This window comes from Etheostoma spectabile, chromosome 22 (genome assembly GCF_008692095.1).
Source record: "Etheostoma spectabile isolate EspeVRDwgs_2016 chromosome 22, UIUC_Espe_1.0, whole genome shotgun sequence".
NCBI classification, from domain to species: domain Eukaryota; kingdom Metazoa; phylum Chordata; class Actinopteri; order Perciformes; family Percidae; genus Etheostoma; species Etheostoma spectabile.
The window spans coordinates 4,990,816-5,008,664 of NC_045754.1; the positions used below are offsets into that span (position 1 = coordinate 4,990,816).

The following is a 17,849-nucleotide window of genomic DNA, read 5'->3' on the forward strand; positions in this document are numbered from 1 at the left end:
AAACTGCTGTTCACAAACGCTCTCCATCCAACCTCACTGAGCTCCAGCTGTTTTGCAATGAAGAATGGGCAAGAATTTCAGTCTCTCGATGTGCTAAACTGATAGAGACATACCCCAAGCGACTTGCAGCTGGAATCGCAGCAAAAGGTGGCTACAAGTAACGCAAGGGGGCCCATCATTTTGCACGCACCACTTTTCAGTTTTTTATTGCTAAAAAGTTTAAAATATCCATAGATTTCGTTCCACTTCACAATTGTCCCCACTGTTGGTGGATTCTTCACAAAAGATAAAAATTTTATATCTTTATGTTTGAAGCCTGAAATGTGTCAAAAGGTTGAAAAGTTCAAGGGGGCCCGAACACTTTCGCAATGCACTGCATCTATATTTAAGATTAAGACAATCAATTCTAGTACCCCTTCAACAGCAGCATTTATTGTAACAATTCATCCATAACTTAACATAACTATTTCAACCGTTTATACATTATTTATCTAACTATAGCAATTAATTAAAAAACAACTATTTCAACCCTTTATCCATTACTTTTAGCTAACTTTTTCAACCCTTTATCCATTACTTTTATTTATATTCATTTTTTAAATTAAAATGTACTTAGTTGCGCAACTCCACAATCTTTCCATGTACACCCAAGCAACTGTTAAATGATTAGTTAGGATTGGAATCACTGGTCTAATACACCCATACACATTAAAGCTACCAGGTATAAAGAGAATGGCAAAATCTCAGACAGTTCAAAAATGTATATTGTCGCAAGATGCATATTTTTTTTTTTATATTTGCAGATTTTACCTTGTAAAATGTAAGATTTGGTGTCCAAATATAACATAAACACGTGCATGAGTGAATGCACGTGTACACTGTACGTACAAGAAAACCTGACCTAGTCAACAGTTGAAATGGGTTCAGTCATGCATCACATGGGCCTCAATACGCATTCAGAGAAATCAAATGGCACAAACATCATTTACAGGACTTTCCTCTTCGCCATTGGTCCCTGAACATTGTGAACAGCTGTGTAAAGGTCTCTGTTGTTGTGATATATAAACACCCCCAAAGAGACCTCTTATTTGACAAAAGGTCAAGGAGCAAGTGTCATTTGACAGAATGCTTTTGAGAGTTGCCATGAAGCAGTGCGTTTGTCACCATGGAAACTGTCAAACTGTGTTTTATATTAGAGAAAAAAAAGGGGGTCAGTCTGACTTACAAGGGCAGTTGGAAACAGAGCAGTTTTATGTACAATAAACTCCACAACCCCGCGTTTACTCAGTTCCCTCTTCCTCCCTTTCTCTTTTCCTTGTAGTTATTTGAATGTCTTTTCAGAGCTCCTCTGTTTGTTATTCTGTCTGTCTGCCCGATTGTGATTTTTGACACTGCACAACTCTGACACGACAATCAACACTTCCCTCCAACTCTGTTGCCCGCAAGAACGTGAACGAGAAACAAATCGAGCCGCTGGGTGATTTGAATTTTAATAATTCTAAAGACATGTAAGCAAGAATAGACAAAAAAAAGCTTATATAAAGCTAGTAACCCATAAATTTGAGGCTTTTGACACAGCCTTGAGTACAAAATATGGCTTACTTTGTCCTGCCTAACTAATATACAGTAGCAGCAGCTGATGATTTTGTGCAACCTCCTCGTGAATGAGCTAACCTTTTGTTTGTCAACAAACTACAATAATAGTCATTTAATAGCAATTCATACAGCTGTTGGCGTCAAGTCTATCAGACTGTCTTAAGGGTCCGTCTGAATTTGTTTTGTGTGACGAGTAGAGAAACAGAGGGTGAGACAAGAGCGTGATTTGGACAGAAGGGGACTACGTGGCCGAGTGAGGACAGGAAAGAACATAGAAAGAGGGAAGGAAATGAGTTAATGCACCGGGCCCCCAGCTAAAGGTTCCCTGGTGATTGCGTCTGGCTGATGACAGATTTGATGACCACCATTTTTTATTTATGTTTTGTATTTTTTCAAGATTTTCTTTTTGTTGAGATATTTGATAGGACAGTTAGGTGAGAAAGGGGAGAGAGAGGAGGAAAACATGCAGGAAATTGTCACCTGGACCTCTGCATCGAGGCATAAACCTCAAAGTATAGGTGCGCCTGCTCTACCACCGGGCCAACCCAGCCACAGCACCATCACTTTTCTGTACATCTCGTCTAGGCAGGACTCACCTGGGAGCAGACACATAACACACTTTCCCATTGTGCAGAGAATGGCCTGAGTCAGTAAGTAGCCCCTTTTAGTGTGAACTTGCTGGTGCTGTTTTTTTCTCACTCGCACACTTTTATCCTTACACTGCCTTGAAGTTGACACCTTCCCAACAGCTCACAGATTTCCTTTTTATTCCGTCTCGTTTTGTTATTTGAGCAGCGTGATAATTCCAAGCGACACACTTTTCCCTGTTGAGATTTGGCTGAAACGTCACTCACAAGAGTCTTTTTTTTGCTCCCCACATGTGCTGCTTCATTTGTAAGTGAGAAAGGGGCCTGCATTATTGATAAAGTGTCATAAGTGGCCACATTGCATTAAAAATGAATTGCTCTCCTGAAATAAGTAAATTGTCTGTGAATAATTTAGGTGACTCACAGCTTGGGTCTGAGATGTTTATGCTAATGTTAACATTTTCAAACATCTCCCAAGTTTTGTCAGCTGTCTTGTACTCATGTCCCTGCAGAAATGTAACAAAATTGACAGCTTGGTTTTTTTTCTCTCTCTCTCTTAAATGAGGTACCTCTGTTAATTAGTTGAGTGATGTTCCCATCCTTCTCTTAGATTTGTTGGTCCCTCTTTAGCGTTTTCATTGTTTACCCTGCTAGCGCACCAAAGACTTGTGGGTCTCTCAAAGATTATTCTCATTGTTTTATTTCAGTTCCTCTCCCAACATGTCATTTTTTTTTTTTTTACCAAACATAGATCTTGGTATTTGAAGATGATGGGTGTGGGGAGTTGGGGAGGCTTTAAAAGCTGTTTATATGTCCCTCAGATGGCTTCTGCACGCTCTCAAAGCATGCTACTGAATCAAAGCGCTATTACCCTCCCCTCAACCCGCCGCTTGAGATGAATTATATTTGTTCCAATTGAAAACTTTTTTTTCTCACCTCCCTTTTTCTTGTTATTTCTCTGAAGGACAGAGTCCCTGAGTGCCCTTGTGCCTTTCTCCTGGGTATTATTACTATTTCTCAACTCTACCCTCTTGCCTGTCATCCCATATTTCTGTGTTTAAATTTGCAGGACCCTGCAGACAGTGGGGCCCTCACACGCACGCACCTACACCGTCGCTGTGTATTTCAAAGGGGAGCGAATCGGCTGTGGCAAAGGCCCAAGGTGAGTAAGACAGTACAATATAATAAGACACAACAGTACAAGGAGCTTCACTTCTCAATGCACTGCTAATGGCTCGAGAATAATGGCTGTGCTTTATTGATGGTGTTTATTATAGCAATTAAGCTCTTGTTGGCCTATTCTATCGGGAGAGACATTATGCAGAATGGAAATGAATCGATTCATTATTGATTTGACGTAAATTGTGTTATGGAAATATCACTTTGTGCCGAAGAAGAATCTGTGACTAGGCAGCACTGCATCTGGGAATGCATTTAGGTCTATCTGGGATATTGTGTTCACAGCAGGACAGGGATGTGTTTGCGTGTACTTTTTTTCTTCTTCTTTTTTGACTGCACACCTCTGTGTGTGCTCACACATTTATGCTTTTGTTAAGTTTCTCTGCGCCAAGGCCTTCTCAGGGTTGGAGGGGTTGACAATAAAGCTGCAGCTGAGCCTGCGAGAAATGAAACGTAAATCCATCAAACATCTTTCACCCCCCACATGTGAAAATCCCCTCTACGCCCCCCTACTTGAAAGCGCTCTCTCTTGCTCTAAGCTGGCGATAAGTTTGTCCCTTCCATAGGATCTTTGACAGCTTACTGTTTTTGTATTTACATGACTTAAGCTCCAAGCCACCTCCGCCGCTGGGCTCTGATCACACAGCACATAATATATACGGAGGGACGGTGAAATGCAGGCGTAAACAGTGCCCAGCGCAGAGCCGCCAATAGGCTTACCTTTTTGAAATGTGTGCACTGTGTTACCTGGGATTGTTAGGCAAAAGGGCTCTTTCAAAACAAATATAAAGCACTTCTGATAATCCTCTCAATATTGGGCCTGTTTTTTGACAAGATTTCAAAAAAGGGACATTTTGAATATGCTAAAGACCTATTCTCCCTCATTCTCTGTCTCCCTCTCTGTCTCCCTCTCTGTCTCCTTTTAAAAAAAATATTTCTAATCTAGCATCCAACAGGCGGAAATGGGAGCTGCGATGGATGCGCTCGAAAAATGTAAGTTGTTTGGCAACACACACACACACACACACACACACACACACACACACACACACACACACACACACACACATTCACATTTAAAACCTTTCCTGTGCTTCGCCTCAGTGTTGAGTGTTAGCCTTGGCTGTACAGTATGCAAGATGGCTGGCAGAGAGCTGTGGCCTGGCCAGCCGGTTGGCTGGACATATAGGACATTAGGCTGTTTGAAGTGCTAGCCCAGAGCACAGGCATGGGGTCCTAGCCAGAGATGGAGAACCAATAAAACAAGGACGGGGGAAGCTAAGCGTCCTTCACTGCGTCGACCATCCCGAGGGGGCCCCAGGAAGTTTGTGTCGAGAGCCGCCACAAAGTTTGTGTTTTTTTGTTGTTGTGTTTTCAAGCCCTTTTACAGTCCACTAGAACGAGGCTTTACACTCGGAGCAACTCTTTTGTGCTCAGCGCTCCTCTTCAGATTTGAAGGAGTGCGGGAGCTGCCTTCCCCGTGTGCTGCTTCACTCCTTGGCTGTTTTTCATCTTGTTATCAACCACCACTTAAGGAAAATAGATAGTGTTTTTTAGGCATTTATAATGTCTCATTTGCTGCCAAGTGAAAATACAATTACAGGGCTCTCAGAAACACATCCATGAGCCATTTCCATCATCTCATATTCGCCTACTTATAGTCAATGCATATGTATGTGGATGCATAATACCATACATTACACTGAAAGTGTAAAGAATTGGGTATGTGTTTAAGTGTACTTTTTGGACTAAACTCGCTTGCTACCCCTGTGACCAGCACATTAATCAGATGTACAATTTGTTCTTTACGCAACTAATTAGCTAGAGGTGAGCACAAATGGCTTTGTTGGAACAGGCCTGTAGAACTGGCAAAGGGTAGGAAGGTCAAACTTTGATTTCATTTGGCTCATAAAGCCTTCTCCAGCTACCTGTGATTGATACTGTTTGTGTGCCCAAGCTTTAGCTTTTTATGAAACATTAGCGTTATGGTGGTATTATTTAAAGCCGCTCACTCGGTCTCCCTTTCTGTCTGCTTCTGGCTCCCCCTCTCCCTCACCTCCCTCCCTCCCTCCTTATCAGGGGGCGTATTTCAGTACACACACACTCTCTCTCTCTCTCTCTCCTGTGTCTTCCTCCGTTCCTAAATTCCTCCCCTTTCCTCTCCCCAGTGTGCGCCTCTGTCACCGTGATTGATAGATGCTCATTGCTAGCAAATGAACATTTCCCCCCTCATAAATTGCTGTTTCATGTGACTAGATTAGCAATGCCTTTTTAAAAGGTCAGTTAATTTAAAATCATCTCTTCAAGTCTTCCTCCCTTTTGGCACAAAATGCTACCAGATCCAGGGCTTTTTCTGACTTTGTATTGTCACTTAATTTTAACCCGCTAATTTACAACTCACCCCTATGCTCTATGTACGCTTTTCTTTCACCCATGGCTCCCGAATACCTGGGGTGAACCTGTCAATTATACAATATATAATCATTAGAGAAATAAATGCACGGATGGGCTGCGCAATTTTGAATTTGACCAATATTATTATATTAGTCAGTCCCTCCAGGATTTCACAGACTTTTTTTGAGATTGTTGCGGCCCAAAATGCTTGATGTTGCGGGATCTTTTGTAAAAAAAAATTGCGAAAAGAGTTGCTATGTTTTTTGTTTGTTGAGATGAAGTTGCAAAAAAAGTTGTTTTTTGTATAGTTCTTTAAAAATTAAAAGGAAACTTGTTTTGGGGAAAATAAAATACTCTAGGCTGAGTTTTCCTGGTAACCTTTTAAAAAAGGAACAGGATGCTGCAAATGTTGGTATAATATGAAAATGGCTGGTGGATTTAAGACAAAAAATGCGTGCGTGCGTGCGTGCGTGCGTGCGTGCGTGCGTGCGTGCGTGCGTGCGTGCGTGGACAGGACGGTCTGACCTGTCTTTTGCTGTACATTTCGTTGGTAAATGTGACGTCGACCCGTTCTCACTCCTGCTTGGTCATTGGCTCTCGGAGTCACATACTGATACCAAGTCTGGCACGCGGGACTGCAGGGATTGATTTAAGTCGTGGGAAACTCTGGTTATTGGTCAAAATTTCGAGTCGCATCCAAGTCACTGTGATTGGTTGAATTTGCGTGAATTGGCGCAATTGCAAAATCCTGGAGGGACTGATCAGTCTAGTAATAGAATATGAAGACTGTGTTTATTCGTTGTGGTTGATCAGATCTTTTCCGCCATCCATCGTTTCCAGGTAGCACCCATTATTTGGAGGTCATTTAGTTTTTATAAAATATAGTCTGATTGTATGTTTTGTATTTTTCTAAATTCACTATTCAAGCCTGTATAAATCATTTATATTCTGTTATGCCATGGTTGAATGTCCTTTTGTTGAGATAAACATGCCAGGTCAGTCAGCAGGGTTAAAACACGCCTTTGAAGGATCTGTGTGTCTCCTGAACATGAGCTTTTATAATCAGACTCAAGCTCATCTGCTGCAGAACCGCCTGACGCATAAACTCCTATTGGAGCCACATTGTCTCTCATGTGATTGTCGAGGGCCTCGCTTCATTTGTTCTCATAGCAAGACTAATCAAGGACATTAGCCCCGGTGTCATGTAATTCGTCATTGATTGTCTTGTTGGCCCTCACTGCAGCATCGGCTACACCATTACTCCTCTTGTACAACAGCCCTACCTTGTGTTACTCTCGGATCGAAGATACCTCCCCGCAACGTGTCAGGATTCATTTCCATGTTTTATTTAAGGCCTCCTCGAGTATCAGGAGCACTTTGAGGCAGGATTGAACTTTTTGTATCATGCTGCAGAGCTTTTCCGGGCAGACAGAAATCCGCTGCTCCAGCGGTGTCGGAGAGGTGAGAAACACGGCTGTGTTCAGTCAGACAGCTCTGAGCTCATTAAAGAGAGCAAGGCCCAATGTTTGGTGTGTGTGCTGTCTGTGGCCGATCCGCTGGTGGCTGAGCTGATTCACATTCCATTATTTGATGGCCCACAATTTGACAGTCTCCTGCCTGTATCTGTCAAGGCAGAATTAAATGTTAAGCAAGGCCCAGACTTGGAGAAAGATGAGTGCAAACAAATCGAGCTGAGAGCAGCCAGGTAGGGGAACAGAGTCGACGGGAGGAAGGAGTTGGTGGTGCAGAGTTTCTCAGAGCCTGAGGCTCCATGCACCACGCACCTTTAGGTCTAAGGCGACATCAAATATACATGGAAACGGCTTAACCATTTATCATGCATCCTTGCAGATAATACTGTCTCTGTTTAAAGTCTCTACTCCCTCTCCAAGTCTCACCCCCCCCTCCCTTTCCCATTTTTTTTTTTAGCTTCCCCGCAGCTGCTTGTTTCTCGAACAATGCAATATCTGTTGAATAAGAGAAGGAGCCTCGATCTGCTGGAAGGGGACTACATTTTTTCCTCAGCTTTCTCTAAACCCTTTAATCTCCAGATAGAAGCATTGGATGGATAGAGGCAAAGTAAAGTACAGTATGCAGGATCTCCATTCAGTGTCTTGAGCCTTTTGTTTGGCCTTTGGCACGGCAGGGAAATCCCTTAGCAGCACTATACAGGTGCACTATTGGCTTGTTGACTGATGTGGTGTGCGCGAGCTCTAGGTGATAGACTCAGCCGATCCGGTCTATTGTGGAGTCATCTCACGGCCTGAGCTTAGGCTGAATAGTGAATGCCTAAGTGAAAGGACACTGTATGTTCTTGTGCCCTTAAAAAGGGAGCTGATCCCTCATCGCAGAGTCCACATCCAGCTGCTGTGTGAGCGCGCATTTCAGCACTGCATGTCTGCTGCGGGGCACAACAGGCCGTGTTGTTGCCTAGCCCCCCCCGCCGACTGCCAGCGCCGCTCCAAAAACGACTACACCCCGAATCTCAAGACTGTAATCAGCGTTCTTGAGAAGAATTGTCGATAAACAAAAAGACCTGAGTGCGGCGTTACCGCCTTAACCAGGGTAATCAGTATGCCGAGTGCGCCGTTTCTCAAAGGTGCTTTTCTTGAGAACGCTGGACGGCTGAGAATTCTCAACATGTCTTTGCGATGCCCAACGCAGACTGAAATGAAAAGCCTTGTGTATTCTTTAGCAACCCGTATTCTTTGACGCCTGCTCTTGTGCTGCATGTTAAACAATGTAAATGGCCAAAGCTTCTTTTTTTTTTTCTTTCTCCTAGGAAAAAATACTGGTGATTTCCATATTTTAACGGCAATATGTAGTTTTCTCTCCAAGGCTCACCAACTGTTCCTTAATCACTGACAGCATATTGTTGTGTTTCGGTGTGTATCCATGCATGTGTGTGCCCCCCAAATTTCCCTCAGAATCCTTTTATTTTTATTTTCTCAACACATTTTTTTGTCTTTAGGATTCTTATTAGATCTGTCCCCCTTTTAATAGGATTTTGCCGGTATCTTGGTCTGTCTCTCTTTGTTGCCATAACAATGAACTAGAGTGTTGCAAAAGGCAGAATACATCCTCCTATTCACACAAACACAAATGTTATGGGAATTTTAGTGTTTTCATTTACCATTGGCGGATTTAGAATTCTCTAACTGCAGACAACTGAGGCCCTGTTTAGACGTCCATGGTTATTTTGAAAAACAGAGACATTTCCCTTTGTTTGTGCCCGTTGTTTACATGCAAACGGAGAATTCGCCCCTGAAAACGAGTCTTTCTAAAAACTCCAGCCAGAGTGGAGATTTTGGAAATCTTCGTTTGCATGTAAACTGAGACAATCAGAGCTTTAGGCAGCCGAGGAAGCGAGGAAGAGAAGAGAGAGGAAGTGATTTGTTGCTGTTGTTGCTATTTGGCTAACGTGGGCTTGAGCATCTCGTTACACTGCCACCTACAGGTTTGGAATGCTCTTGACGACATTTCTTATTTGTTTATTTAATACAGGGACAGTGCATATTAATGGACATTTCTGTAAATATGCCAGAGTTAGCCAAAAGGCTATTTTTCATCTGCGTTGACGGCATATACACACGGGTAAACAAACACTTTTCTGAAAACTGACAGCTGTGCACAATGTCATTTTTGAAACCGAAGAGGTTGAAATGTTTGTTTATGAAAATAGCCGGCCACATGTAAACGTAGAATGAGATACTACATGGCCTCTAGTTCTTTCACAACCAATTCCTCCTGAAAACCAGTTGAAGACTCTGTGGAAGGCCCACCCTGAGGCCAAATACTATTCAGTTTATAAAATGACAAAAAATATTGAAAAATACCTCACAGCATCTTAGACCTTAAGGGGAAATTGTGTTTTGTCTGACCCAACACAGAGAACAGAATTGCTTGCATTTCTAACTTGATAAATTAGTTAAATGATTAAAATTCTCACGCGTTCATTTAACACAGGAAGCGCTTCTAGTTAGAAAAGGTTCTGACTGTGCTCTTTATTAGGAATCAGGCATTCTTTAAATAACCCTTCGGAGTGATGAGGTTTCAAATGACTGATTTTCTAACTGCTGGAATAGCTCATCAACACACGAGAGAGATTTGAGCACAACCCAGATGGATAATGTGTGGCGCCAACATGTGAGAACTATTTTCACTTCTCCTGTGGTGTGTTTCTCCGACCGTGGCTGTGCGTGTGCAGCAGTGGGACAGCAGCCGTTTCTGCTATCTGGTCCCCAATATCGGCACCAGATAGTTGAATAGTTGGCTCAAACCCCTAAGGCGCCATATTATCATCTGCGAGTCCACTGTCTGGACAATAGTAATAATTAAATTTTCCCATTTATCAGAGGATAATATACACTATCTGCAGCACAGGCCCTAAGTATTTAGTCAGTGACACATGGTCTGTTGTTTTGGCTCTGTACTGCAGCACGTTGGGTTCGAATTGAAACAACGTGTGAGGTTAAAGTGCTGACTCTCCGATTTAAGGTGTTCGACTATGGTTACAACTATACTAGCAAACTTGTAGATCTTCAGAGGTTAGTAGCAGGGAAATTATCAGAAACAAACAAGCAAAGACAACAAGGCATGTTTTATGAACCCAGTACTTCTTTAAAAAGTTAGTGGGTTACTTGCTTAAGACAAGAGAGTCAGAAAGTCTCAACAACTGACAGAGCTTTAAGTGTCTGCTACATTTACAATACAATGGAAATTAGCTCAATATTTTTGGTCCTTTTTAAATTTGAGTATACAAAGGGCTACAACTCCCCTCTGTTTTACCATTCTACCTTCCCTCTTATTACAAACTCAACTTGGTAAAGTACAGAGCCAAAATACACTTTGTCTAAATAACCACTAACAGAAAGGACAGAATTAGAACTTTTAGATGTGTTTTTGTGTGGGTCATCTCTACTTTCCCCACTGCCAAAGACTGACTTTAAAACTTCTTTGGGAAAAAGTATTGAAAGACTGATTTTAATTTGTTTAGGTTTGCATGGTCATGGTCAGTGACCGGAAAAACTGCACACTCAAATGTGTGTCTCAGCGAGTTGACACAAGCCGCCGGGCCTCTGTCATGCGTGATGTTTTAAATTGAGGTGTGCAGTGGATAGACCCAGTAATGTACACACTTAATGGGAAATGACCTAAGCTCTGAATAACAAAATTACAAACGGTGCTGCCTGGTGGGTCGTAGGGTTAAATCCTGCTGGATTTCACAGGAAACTAAAGCTTCCAGTGAATTCCAGGTATCTGCAAATAGGATTATGTGTACCTTTTTATGGGTTGGGAAATTCTGCTAAGTTTGATGTTGAATTGAGCTGAATTGATTAGTTAATGGACAGAAAAATAACTATTTTGATAATAATTGTGATAGTGCCAAACATTCTCTTCTTCCAACTTCTCAAAGGAGATGTTCTTTTTTGTTGTTTAATATAATTGGTGTTTGGATAGCTTTGGGTCATGGTTCTGTTGGTTGAACAAAAAAAGACATTTGAAAATGTTATCTTGAACTCTCAGAACATGTGAAAGGCGCGTTTCATTATTTCATATATTCACAGATGGCAAAAGTACTCACTTCCCGTACTCAAGTAGAAGTACAGATATTTGTGCTAAAAAATACTCTGGTAAACATAGAAGTACTGATTTAACTTCTTTACTCAATTAAAAGTAACAATGTACAGGCTTGGTAATTTACTTAAAGTAGAAAAGTAAAAGTAGTCATGCGAATGACAACCATTTTTTAGAGTGCACGCTGAGAAACTTCAGTGGACATGAAAAAAGGCTCTTTCTATGCCACTGCCTACATTTTAAACGGATGTCTGCCAACAGGCCTAAAACATCACATATATGATTATTGTGACAGAGACTGGGACTCCAGGTTAATAAGATTGTGACTGAGTTGCAAGATATGAATTCAATTGTGATTGTGAGTATTCACAGATCCAGTTTCTCTTCTTTTTTTTTAATCTTCCCCTAATCTTCCCCCCCCCTAAACATTAATTAAGAAGTTCCCCATACTTTAGAGTTACACAGCACATTCACCAGGACTCATTCTTGACGCCTACTATCTCAGACATCTCTCTCAGATAAGGCTGAGGGGGATCGGGAATGTCTCGCTCCTTGTCTGCTGAATCTCTGGGATCTCCGTTTTCTTCATTTTCAATCATGTCGCCATCCATACTACTATGTTTACTGTATATTCCCATCCAATTAAATTGAATATGGTATTGATGATGCAAACAATAATAACGCTAAATTGAGTGAAATTATATGCAACTTGTTAGTCAAGACTAAATTAGGACTGTATTTAAAGCTGTGTCGTAATGGGCGGAGACGGGCCTGAGGTCAACAGGTCAGAGGTTTTTGTGGTTGTGTTTATAGGAACTACATCCTGTTATATTGCGCAATCATACGTGAATTTGCCAGACCTTGTGGGTCCTTGGGACTTCAGCTGTCAGTACTGGCTGCAGCTGTTCTGCAACAAATCCAGACCTGGAGGGTACTGAAGGACGGGGGAGCACAGAGCTGATACGCAGCGGTTTCCGCAGTTGGTGAAAATCCAGGGTTAGAGGTGAATTTTGATGTTTTTTCTAGTCGTTTAGATTCCCGGTCAGAGAAAACAACCGGTTTGAATACACTTGCGCTTTTAAAGAGTCTTAATCAGCAGTAATCTCAACTCGTGAAAAGTTGACATTCGGGAGATGCATGGTTTTCACAGGACAGAGATGCTGTGTGATTATACATGCAGTACCAAATAATGACCACCAGGTGCTGGCTGAAAAGAAATAGTTGTGGTGGTTCAGTGTCAAAATAGCCAATGTCTTAATTGAAATGCAAAGTAATTTTTTGCCATTACGGCCTCAAAAACTCATTTGTGTCTTGATTGAGATTTTAAAAGAAGTTTAGGTGCATTTTTGAGTGTGTTTTGTTGAGTAAGAGCCAGGACCACTAACCTTTCAGATTCGCTCATTGCTGTTGACACTTTGGAAACCCTCATTGGTTGTGTGGCTTCAGCCAAGTTGGCAGTGAGCAGAAAACCTAAATGGAGACTTCAGAACTTTTCTTTAGAAACTGGAGGCTGATTAGATTCCTGTATTTTTTTCTACAGCTTACTGGTTGACCACAGTTAACAGCATTTGTGAGCTATAAAAGAGTTCTGGCAGTCAGCAGTTTTATTAGTTATTAGTTTTCAAAGCAGCATGAGACACTTGTATAGATCATCTGTGCTTGAACTACAGATGCCTACGTTAACATACTATCAGCTTGTATCTGTTTTTGTGTTACTTTCTCTGCTGTCACACTACACCATCTTATTGCAGATCTCATTTAGAAATGTTCACTTGTAATTATGTTATCAGATCTCACAGTCAGCGTGCTGAAACCAAACAAGGCTTGTCTAATTCCTTGTTACTTTATGATTAATAATGAAATAACAACATGAGGGCAATTTAATCACAATTCTGCCTGCAACATTTTCAGTCATTTGACCAAAGTGACAACATGACACTTGCTATGAAAACTATAGGCTGTGCAATTTGAGCCCTAAATTGCTGTCCTCACCCAGTTGGAAACTGACCTTGTCTCTTCACACCCCTGCCTCTTTGTGTCTTTCTCTTTATCTGTTCTCCTTGGTCGACTTCTCTCTGTTTCCCGCTCTGCCTCTCCCTGTACCAGATAACTTCCCACAGATGGCTCATCAGAAGCGCTTCATCGAGCGGAAATACAGACAGGAGCTGAAGGAGATGAGACGAGAGCGGGAACGTCAGGAGAAGGAGACCGACGAGCCGGAGGAATGCAGGAAGTGACAGCCCTCCCCTTTTTTTGGAGGCCAATCAGGAGCCGCATCCACATTAAGGAGTTCTGACTGCAAACCGTCCAGGCAAGAGTTGGCAAAATGCAGACGCCACTAGTAAATTGTGGCGCTGTGATAGTTAAGAAATGATGATTGACTGTTGCCTAAGTTCTACACGGACATTGGTGGGACACAGGTGAGCATTAGTTGGGTCGCTTTGACTCTTAACCCAGAGATTTAGGCTGAAATTAGTTTTTTGTCCACAAGTTTTAAACAGATTGAGAAACGAAGCATAATACTGTCATCTTTTATGCTGTTTAGTACTGTAGCACTGTCAAAGGTGGCCTTATGTTGTCTTATGTTTGTTTTTTGGCTAAACTTTAAATATTGAGTTAACATTTAAACCCAAAACCACAGCAGCAGCTCACAATGTAACTGAAACATGGCATGAAAAATGTTTTTAATTGACGTATGAGATGCTAAATAAACCATGAAATATTTTATTTTAAATAAAGTTTCTGATTAACTGTCGAAAATCATTTTTTTGCTTTAATGTAATCTGCACTCGCTCCGTGCTCCGCTAAGAAGCCTTTACCAGAAAAAAGGGTTGAGTCAATTATAGTCAATCACCATCTGTCCCACATCTGCCACTCATCCTCTAATAATCAAAATGATTTTTTTTTTTATCCCCCCCCCCCTTTTTTTTAAACCTCTCGCCAAATCCGATTGGCTGTCTGACAGATCTTAATTATAGATTGTCTAATTAACAATTTCCTCAGCTCAGTAGCCTCTGGATCAAGCTATTTAACAACGGTCGTCATATGAATTACTATCTCGCGTGTAGAGTCGAGTCTTTTGTACTGAGATTTATTGTAGATAATATATACATACCTGTGAGGATGGTAAATCTCTTACCTGCTAGCCCGTGGCTGCTATCATATTTCAGATAAAAGTTAAATTATCCTTCATAACCCCGAAGAAAAAAAGCGAGTAGTCCACTGGAGCTACTACTACATAAACCTGTCAAATTTGTAACCCTCGATTTAATGTATGATGTTTGTTTTTTGTAACAATACCTCACAAAGAAAATAAAGGCTGATTTTTAAAGATATTTAATTGTGTCATATAAATATTCAGTACAAAATATCACGTTTTACAAAGCAGATTGATGAATAGCCAATGATGTAGGGCCCTCTTACACTACCACAACCTCTCAAGTTGTTTCTACATTGACAAAACTCAACAGCTCAATCACATTGTCACCAACATAATATACCGTAGTAGAGGTTGAGCCTCGAGGCCCACTGTGTCTACACATCAACAACCACAGATCTATTGTATCTGGAGACAGAGGACATCAGCGTCACCATCTAGTTGCCTCAAATAAAAAAACAGAAGTGGCGGTGCTTTGCGATGTGCAACATTTTCTGTTATCTTAGCTGAGCATGGCGCCAGTGCTTGGAGGCAATTATACTCTCCATAGGAAAACACAAGCACGTCTTTGTAATGGCGATATGCTGACACCCTGTATGAAGACAGAAAATAGTGAAGACTGAAGGAAAGGAAAAAAAAAAAAAAAAGCTTTTGCTGAGTGCTGCTGTCATGTTGATTTCCATTTGAGACCTCGCATTGGACCTTGAGGCAGAAAAGCAGCTTTGTTAGAGTGAAGGGTTTTTCAAACCCATTAATAGGTAATCATAGAAAACGTTGCTGCAGTCTGAAAATGGCCACTTGCACAATGGGAGCTCCAGCAAAAAGCTAATAAACAAAACAAGGGGGCAAAAAAGGGAACACGTATGCAATAGCCGAGCGTTAGGAATTTTCCAACCACTGTGTTTTCAATTGGATTGTTTAACGCGCCGCACCGTTGTCGATGTCAAGCCTGCTTCCAAGTACATAGAGAAAAAGTGTACCACTGTGGCAATTATGCAATTGTGTTCTGCTATTACCGTTCCAAATGTCTGATGAATGTCAGCCTCTTAAAAGGTTGGCCTTTTGCTAAAGTGAGGGCAGAGCTTGTTTTGGCTGGCCTCTTTTCTTCTTCGTCATTCTGCCCTCTCAGTTCCCGGCCCTCGTTATTTCAAGACAATCGTTTTTTTCCATTGTTAGGGGGTCTTAGTAATATGATTATATTGCTTTTCTTCTTTTGATTTCTAAATCGCTTTACAAACTAAACCGTCATGGTGTTGCTGCAGGCTAATGTTTCCACCTTCTCTCGGAGATGATGGAACACCGCTGGGTTTATGAACCTTATTCCTCAATGGTCAGGTGCCCCCTTTGATGATCCCCTTTATGGACAAGGCCGTTCATCCCACAGGAAATCAGTTAGGTGAACTCTTGGACTGGCTTCCTGTTCAGCACTACATACAGTACATGTAATAGAGGAAACTGGACAGTGTTCAAAGGAAAATACTGGTTTTTGGCACATTTCCAAAAACTGCTATCTTACATTATTATACAGTCGACTGTGCAGGGCAGAGCCCACCTCAAAAAAACACTCGTTTCATGTTTTTTTTTTTATAATGCTGTAGGTCACATTAAGATGTTTTTTTCTCTTCTTTTGAAAAGAATCTGACCCCCAAATTTAAGACAATCTCATCGAGAAGATTTGTTTTATTTAAGGCAACTATTTTGACTCATATTATAGACTTGATGCTCATTTAAAAGCATAACAGCTTTACAGATGGACTGAGTCCAACTTTAAATGTGCATGTATAATTGTTCTAATTCCATTCTACATATCATTGTCCCAGCTTGGTACATTGATTCAAATGTTACTTTTCCTGTTTAAAATAAATTTGCATGATTAATTTTAATGATAACTGTCCACGAGGTGTTTAATCTAATACCGTAGTTTCAAGCTCAAGTGAGTGTTACTTACATCATGCTGTACGTGAGTGAAACATTTACACATTTTCCGCGGTCGATGTGAGCAAAAAAAGGTCCAACAAGACCAGTATTTTCCTCTGAGGATGGTGCACATTAGAATATCAATCAAATCAAATTATCAATGTATTTTAGAAAACAACACTAGTTTGTGTACTTCATTTTTTCAGCCAGTGTTGGCTTCACAGAGAAAAATGGTTCTCAAGACATTCAGCTCAACAAGGAAATATTTGGTATTTGGCTCACCTCAATGCTAATGCTCAAAACTGTGTGGAGATGAAAATCAGATACTTCAAAAATAACTAACTAGTGTTTTTGCAGATGTTAGTTGTGGCTGTAAATTCCACATTCATTTACCACAGCTTTTTGCAAGCTTTAAAGAACTTTAGCCAGTTGTTGACAGCAACGTGCCACAAATTCCATTATGCATACCTCTCCAATCCAACCTGTATCGATATTTCTCATTTTCTCATCAGAGATGAGGATGCCAAAAATGTTTTGGCTCGAGAAAAACTATGGATAATGTGAGGCAGCCATCGCTGAAAGGGGGTCATTTGGAATAAAATTCCCTAGAAAACAAAACAACTGTAGAGCGTATTGTATCATATTACTGTACATACACAAGCTAAGATAGAACTCACAATATGCAGCATGTTTTTGTCCGAGAAACACTGAAAAATACATAGGCGTATCTGTTGGTTTACAAAACTGCTTGTTGAACATGTCCATCAAACGCAGCTTCGGAAAAAAAAAATTGGTATATTTGGGCCTCATATATACACACACAACAGTCTTGACACAAAGTCGTTCACTGCACCCTGGCAAAAAATGCAACTAACACTGACTTGACACACAAAGCCTACGTCTGGTCACCGGAGGGACTACTGAATGGTGCGCGGTAGCAGTGACAGAGCACTTGGACAAATAGTGCTCGTTTCTCGGTCTTTTCACCATTTTTCTCGGTACACGTGCACCAAAATTGCACGAAAGTTTTACATGTGTTTCATTTAACTTTTTCTCTCCTCGTGCCAGGCTCTCGTTAGGAATCCCTGTCGCTGTCGTCGCCCCCGTACATGTCCGCCAGTTTCTTAAACCGGGGTCCCCACTCGCTCAGGTAGTTGTAGTCCTGGTCGCCCTCTGTGGTCACCGAGTCGAGTGAGCTCAGGGACTCTGCTACGGAGCCGTTACCCTCATAGGCGTAGGTGGCCAGGGAGTCGTAAGGCGGCGCCGTTGGGTCGCTGTCGTTGTCCTGGAGCCTCTGGTTGATGAAGTCTCTCACATCCCCGTTAGTGTCCCGGATCGGGGGCAGCACGGCCCGTCGAACCGGAGGGTAGAAGGTCTCGGGGACGATATCCCTCCGCTGCTTGCTCTCCTCGATGGCCTCTGGGTTGCGCAGCGTGCCGATA

General features: G+C 41.6%; 2 protein-coding genes across 3 annotated transcripts in view; one reads left to right on the plus strand and one right to left on the minus strand.

Moving 5' to 3' along the window:
• drosha (drosha ribonuclease III) overlaps positions 1 to 13,822 on the plus strand; it is a 102,643-nt gene extending 88,821 nt beyond the window's left edge. For both annotated transcript variants that reach the window (XM_032503462.1, XM_032503463.1), the window contains exons 30-32: positions 3,253 to 3,345; positions 4,309 to 4,355; positions 13,440 to 13,822. In XM_032503462.1, the coding sequence (XP_032359353.1) occupies positions 3,253 to 3,345; positions 4,309 to 4,355; positions 13,440 to 13,570 (271 nt within the window). In that variant the 3' untranslated portion in view covers positions 13,571 to 13,822. The remainder of the gene's footprint in view (positions 1 to 3,252; positions 3,346 to 4,308; positions 4,356 to 13,439) is intronic.
• An 831-nt stretch (positions 13,823 to 14,653) lies between these two features.
• LOC116671982 (cadherin-6) overlaps positions 14,654 to 17,849 on the minus strand; it is a 78,224-nt gene continuing 75,028 nt past the window's right edge. The window contains exon 12 of the mRNA XM_032503465.1: positions 14,654 to 17,849. This exon is cut by the window's right edge and continues 136 nt beyond it. Coding sequence (XP_032359356.1) covers positions 17,483 to 17,849 — 367 coding nt within the window. The 3' untranslated portion in view covers positions 14,654 to 17,482.